Below are 6874 nucleotides of genomic sequence, written 5' to 3'. Positions count from 1 at the left end.
GAGCAAAAACGAGCATATGTCTATAGGACTTTTTTTCTTAGTTTTTTACTCCTCTACACGCTCCCGAAGTTTTGCCATTTAATTTGGAAACACCCTATATATAGAATCAATTTAAAAAATCTTCAATCTTCGCACTTTTCAGATAGTTTGAAACAAATTAATTATTAAATTTTTTTTAATCGTTCATACTCTTCTGATATTAACTATCTTGGTAATTTGATTGATTACATATCTACGAAAAAATTAAATACTTTTAACGTTTATATGTATGAAAGTTTATTAAATATTCTTTATGTTGTAACTGACCCTTCTTTTAACTATTGATTTATTCTGATTGAGCCATATTGATAATTAACAAAAAGATGTTTTGTGAAAAAAATTGGCAAGTTTTTGTATAAACAGGTGTCATAAGCAAACTGGAACATCTCATTGAGTCGAATGTTGATGCTTTCTGGTTATCTCCGATTTATCCTAGTCCGATGGTTGATTTTGGTTACGATATTTCCGATTTTGTCAGTATCGACAAAACATATGGCACTATGGAGGATTTTGAGGTACTCATAAAAGCCACGCATATAGTATTCGCTTTGTGCGGTCCAAACATAAATACCATAAAGGTTATCTCATCTCGCTTTTCCAATTCTACAATTTTTTCTCTCTGCGTTTTCCTCTCTGCGTCTGACTTACACCATTATGACAAACCAAGATTGTAGATTTGGAAAAGCGAGATGAGATCACCTTTATGGTACTTATTGTTTGGACAAAGCGAATACTAAATTAACCGACGTTTTTACTGGACTTTATTATGTGACCGAATATTCCGATAATTTATGTATTATTGCTTGTTGTTTACATTGAAGATGACCCGATCGGTGTTGAAACGTTTATATGTATGAAAGTTTATTAAATATTCTTTATGTTGTAACTGACCCTTCTTTTAACTATTGATTTATTCTGATTGAGCCATATTGATAATTAACAAAAAGATGTTTTGTGAAAAAAATTGGCAAGTTTTTGTATAAACAGGTGTCATAAGCAAACTGGAACATCTCATTGAGTCGAATGTTGATGCTTTCTGGTTATCTCCGATTTATCCTAGTCCGATGGTTGATTTTGGTTACGATATTTCCGATTTTGTCAGTATCGACAAAACATATGGCACTATGGAGGATTTTGAGGTACTCATAAAAGCCACGCATAATGCGTCAATGAAGATTATTATGGATTTTGTTCCTAATCATTCGTCGAATCAGCACGAATGGTTCCAAAAAAGTTTACGAAGCATAGAACCTTACACTAACTATTACGTATGGCATAAAGGCAAGGTGCTACCGAACGGAACGGTTACAGTGCCGAATAATTGGGTAAGTAATTGGGTAACTCAAAGTTACATGTAACATGATTGAGGAGACAGTGGAGACTGACGAGGCGAGAAATGTGAATGGCCGTTGTTAAAGTCGATAAATTAATCCAAGGCTGAATATACGAGCGCGAATGCGATGTTCAAATTTTAAGTATCCTCTTTCATGCTCTCTAAATGGGATTAAGCGTAGCGTTTATTATTAATTTCCTATCTCGCAGTGTGATACAAACAATGCTTAAGAGGATCCTAAAGCAATCTGTATTATTGACTAAATCATGTAATTTTTGTATAAGAATTACTTTTTTCCTCTTTTATAGATTCAAAAATCCTTTTTCAGGATTAAAGTATACGCGTCTGTGAAGTGGAGTTTATGGTTATTTAGATTTTATTAATTATTAATTAATTATTAAGAAATATTATTATACTAACATCTAGATATACATATACATTACAAATTATCTTCAATTAAAGTTAAATTTCGGTTCAATTGCAATAACAAAAGAAAGCGGATTTAAATTAATACAATGCGCGCGCGTAACTTCTGAAAAACTTACTCCATCCACTGCTCGACATATCAAAGATTAAACTGACGATCCATCATCGCGATTACAAGTTTTATGCGTGAAATGATTCATCAATTACAAAATTATCAATATCATATAATATAACGTTACACGGTGCGTTTACTTGCAACATGAAATAATACATTCAAACTAAACAACCCTGCTACATTCCAGCTAATACAAACATTGTTCTTTTGAATATCTCTGGTGTACTTGATGTTTTACATATATCTATAGTTTTTGATGCATAACCACATATATAACAGAAAAATTGTGCGATTATTTGCATGCACAGGTGAGCGTGTTCGGCGGATCAGCATGGACTTGGCGTGAAGAACGACAAGCGTATTATTTTCATCAGTTCGCACCACAGCAGCCCGATCTCAATTATGAAAATGAGAACGTAATGAATACAATAAAGGTACAAAATAATAATTATGATAAAGTTTAGGTCAATGTTTCATATCAAATTATTGTGACAGACTAATTGTTGAATATAAAATTATGATTCTGTATTAGTATAATATATTTTGCAAAAAAAAATTAGTAATCTTATAAGTCTTGTAACAAGAGTTCACGCTAGAAATTGCGGTGAATTTCCGGTTACTTATAGGAGGCAGCTTGTCAGCTAAATTAATTTTGTATTAATAATTTGGAAGCAAAATCCAATAAGTGATCCAATTGCAGCTTGATGTGAAAAAATTATCACTAATAAAGTATCCAATTCTCTCGATCATGCAGAACCTAGATCAAAACCGATATCGGATTATCTTGTTACCTCGTTGTCTTGGGGAACCACAACATAAAGTTGTGTAGGGGCGACGGATTACAGCGTAATTATGTATGTATGTATCGTGCTCTTTACTCCTGCCCTCAGGATGTTATGAGATTTTGGCTCGACAAGGGGGTGGATGGCTTCCGGATGGACGCGGTGCCACATTTGTGTGAGGACGTCAGATTCTTGGACGAACCACTCACGGGTAATCCAAATCCTAATGACTACGGCTATACGCACAAGATATACACGAAGGACCTTCAGCATACCTACAAAATAGTCGAAGAATGGCGAGAACTGCTGAACGAATATTTAGATGAAAAAGTTATGTTAATCGAGGCTTACACTAACATGACGATGACGATGAAGTATTATATATACGGTGCACACTTTCCCTTCAATTTTGGTTTCATTACCGATACGAATCGGGATTCTAAAGCAGTTGATTTCAGGAAATTGATTGATAGATGGACGAGGAAAATGTTTACTTTGAGGTCAACTGCTAACTGGGTGGTAAGTTGAGTAAGAGAAACGATTGTCTTTCGAATCTAGAAGGAATCAATCTTCAAATATCTCCGCTTGATTAAAAGCTTGATATTCTTTAATATTATTATGCAATATGCTCTTTTTTTAAACACTTAACAATTCGAGATGCGCTATCGTATAAACATCTCGAGCTCTAGTTTTAAAATTAGTAATAGATAAATTAAATCAATAATATAAGATGGCTCCTTTTGCCTATAAATCGATTGCCTACATGCACTTTTGCTCACAAATAAAAATTTAAAAAATGGAATTACATTTGCTTACATGTATTATTACGTACATGTATTATTGCCTACAGTTCGATTGCCTACAAGTACTATTCTCTTCTTTAAAAACACAAATTCTGTTTTAAAACACAAATTTTCTGCTTTAGAAACATGAATTCTCTATTTTAAAACATAATTGTATTCTCTTTTTACAGGCAGGAAATCATGACAAACCGCGATTAGTCACTCGTTACGGACGATATCGAGCGGAAGCTATAACCATAATGATTCTATTGCTTCCTGATGTGGCTGTAACTTATAACGGGGACGAAATCGGCATGGAGGACACATGGATTTCATGGAAAGACACCAAAGATCCACAAGGTCGCAATGCTGGCAAAGATGGTTACGAGAAAGCATCTCGAGATCCTGCAAGAACGCCGTTCCAGTGGGACAACTCCACTTCGGCTGGTATATTTAAGTTTACTTAAGCAACTTCTAAAATCATTATGTCAATCTATTAGTTAAATTCACTGAAACGCAATTTAAGTTGATTATTATCTGTAGTAATAACTAGAGTCCGACCGAAACTTTTGCCGAAACTGAACCGAAACATTCGGCTACATGTCAATTTCAGCCGAAACCAAAATTTAAAAATAAGAATCCTATAAAGGCCATATGTATAAACATATCATACACTTCTTCATAAACATGATAATTTAATTATTGAAACAATAATTACACATATTAAATTAATATTTATAAAGAAGAGCTATATGGTTTCGTTAGTTCAAATAATAAAATATTTGAATCATCAATAAAAGAATGTGTTGTTGTTGTCATTTTGCAAATTTATTAATAATTTTAAAGTAGAAGAATATTTAGTGTTATTATCTGCTTTGAAACTTTAATATTGACGAAGTTAAATATCAATTTTATCATGTTTGCGAACATATTTCTTCTCAAAAAATTGATTAATGATTGACCTGTTAATAAATAGCGAGAAATTTCATTAAATAACCGGTCACTGTAAAAACTGGTTCATATCAAACAAAGTACATCATTTTAATGTCAGTCTCGTGTCATGACCCACATATTAAAAATCAACGCGATATGTTTGTTAGATCACGCATCATATTTTGAGATTATGAAAAAAAGTGAGTGAAAAATTCAAGATGAAACAGGTTGCTTACGATCAATCGTATTACAACGTACTACCGTTGTCAATTTGAATTTGTCATTTGTAACAGCATAATCTTGAAAAGGCAATACATTCGAGAAAATTATAATATCGTATCACATCATATGCAATATTGAAATCATAATTGAGTTTAGACGTGGTATACATAATTATTGAATTTCTCTGTGTTAAAGAAATCTAATTTACATTTATAATTTCAGGATTTTCCACGAATCAGAAAACGTGGCTACCGGTGAACAAAAATTACGTGACGCTTAATTTAGCCGCACAAAAAAAACAGAACAACTCTTATAATGCTTTGTATAAAGCAGTTTCTGCTATGCGAAAATTACCTGTCGTTAAACGTGGAACCTTAACCACGACATTATTGAATAATGATATTTTCGCTTTTACTAGGTACAGTAAATATGTAATCGTAAAATATAATAAAAAACATGCTCTTATCCTGTAATAATATTGTTTAAGTACATTTTAGAAATTTAAAAATATATTTCATCTTTTTACGTGCTAGCATAATATATATGTACCTATATATTTTTTAATATTTAATTTTTCTAACGAGATAATGCGCTTAAAGTTGAATATATAAACAGAATATAAATCCTGTACTTCTTACAGGAAAATTAATAGAGAGGCAGTTTACGTAGTGATAAACTTTGCAAATGAAGAAAAAACCGTTGATTTAACAACGCTTATTTATGCAAGCTTTATGTCAAGCTTTATATTAAACCCTTTAACCGTTTATTATGCCACTACTAATGCTCATCATCTTATTGGGTAAGTACTTTTTATCCGTACATATTATATCAATTACACACTGTTGTAAAATAAAGTATTGTTATACAATATAGCATTAAAGCGGAAGAGAGGTGTTATATGTATTACCTCTTTATCTCAAATGTGTACTTATGTTTTTACTTCTTTTAAATATAGAAGCATTATCGAAGATATTCATTCCGTAAAAATTCCTGCATCAGCAACTGTGATATACACTAGCGCCATAAACTAGGTAAAAAGCCATGAAAATGGGTATTCAATCGAGGCATCATATTTTTTCAACGTAATTATAGCTGTATTGCTTTAAATGAAAAACAGAATTATTCATTAAAATAATTCTACTTCTAATCTCTTATTTTACCGTTTATATCCATTGCCTCTTTATCGATGTTCTATATTTATCTTATTAATCGGATTCACTTGCGAAAAATAATACTATAGATAATAACATAAACAACACATGGTATATCAATGAAGTATCAAAGGAAATAGTGAATTATTATGATATAAATTAAGACATATACTAATGTTAAATGTTTCAAGTAATATAAATTTTAGTTATTATATTTTATGTGTGTACATATTTATATAATACTAAATTTCTATAGTATAACAAATTTTTTGATTACGCTATATGATGTACTTAATAAAATTTTTAATAAAACGAAATTAAAGTTTTAAAAAGTTACAATCACTATATCTCTTCTAAGTATATCACTACTTATGCCACGTATACGAACTATGTTTTTTTTGCATATTCTTTTACCTTATAAGCCTTTCTTATACAATAAGCCATTAGCTAAGTTTAAAGGAAGCCCTAAGAAATTGATCAATCATAGTCGAATACGAGAAGAATAAGTGATTATAATTGGTCAATTTCTTGCGACTTAAGATTTAAAGCTTAGATAATGGCTTATTACAAGTCCATTACATAAAGAAGATAATATTATGGTCAATGTATATGTATATCGTGGCCGTTCTTAATATCTCCGTTCTTAGGTGACAAATTCCAGTGATTATTTATGGAATTATTTGTATAGCTCACCGTTGCACCATGACGCTAATATGTCAATACACAATAGCACTTATTACAATGCATTTTTACTTTCAAGATTTTCGAAACGTTTTTAAAAGGATTTCCTGCATTAGAGGATCAAAAAAAGTCGATTTTTTTTCATAAATCGATAGTACAACTCTTCGAGAATATGTCCTTAAAATTTTAAAGCAAAATTCGAAGTCCTTCGGTATAAATTCAGCGCTTGTAGGTATACAGATGCATGACGCGCAGGTATAATAAATGATTAAAAAAAATTTTTTTATTATAGTTCTAAGTATTCTTAAAGTCGTTCAATTTTCGTTCTGAAAATTTTTTTCTACACTGAAAAAAAAGATTGGCTGCTGCAGCAAATTAGATGGTAAAATATGGCATAGCATTTTTAATTG

At 31.3% G+C, this 6874-nt stretch overlaps 1 protein-coding gene across 1 annotated transcript in view; it reads left to right on the top strand.

The window, feature by feature from the left end:
* The window catches only part of LOC108729842 (alpha-glucosidase), a 6720-nt gene extending 1005 nt beyond the window's left edge, over positions 1-5715 (top strand). Inside the window, exons 2-8 of the mRNA XM_018459173.1 lie at positions 1027-1364; positions 2222-2347; positions 2804-3214; positions 3669-3924; positions 4855-5050; positions 5273-5431; positions 5588-5715. Of these exons, the coding sequence (XP_018314675.1) occupies positions 1027-1364; positions 2222-2347; positions 2804-3214; positions 3669-3924; positions 4855-5050; positions 5273-5431; positions 5588-5663 (1562 nt within the window). The 3' untranslated portion in view covers positions 5664-5715. The remainder of the gene's footprint in view (positions 1-1026; positions 1365-2221; positions 2348-2803; positions 3215-3668; positions 3925-4854; positions 5051-5272; positions 5432-5587) is intronic.
* The last annotated feature ends 1159 nt before the right edge of the window (positions 5716-6874 follow it).

Source organism: Mycetomoellerius zeteki, unplaced genomic scaffold (genome assembly GCF_001594055.1).
Source record: "Mycetomoellerius zeteki isolate Tzet28-1 unplaced genomic scaffold, Tzet1.0 scaffold119, whole genome shotgun sequence".
Lineage (NCBI taxonomy): Eukaryota > Metazoa > Arthropoda > Insecta > Hymenoptera > Formicidae > Mycetomoellerius > Mycetomoellerius zeteki.
The sequence above is the reverse complement of the archived record's forward strand: the minus strand, read 5'-3'. Positions and strand labels throughout refer to the sequence as shown.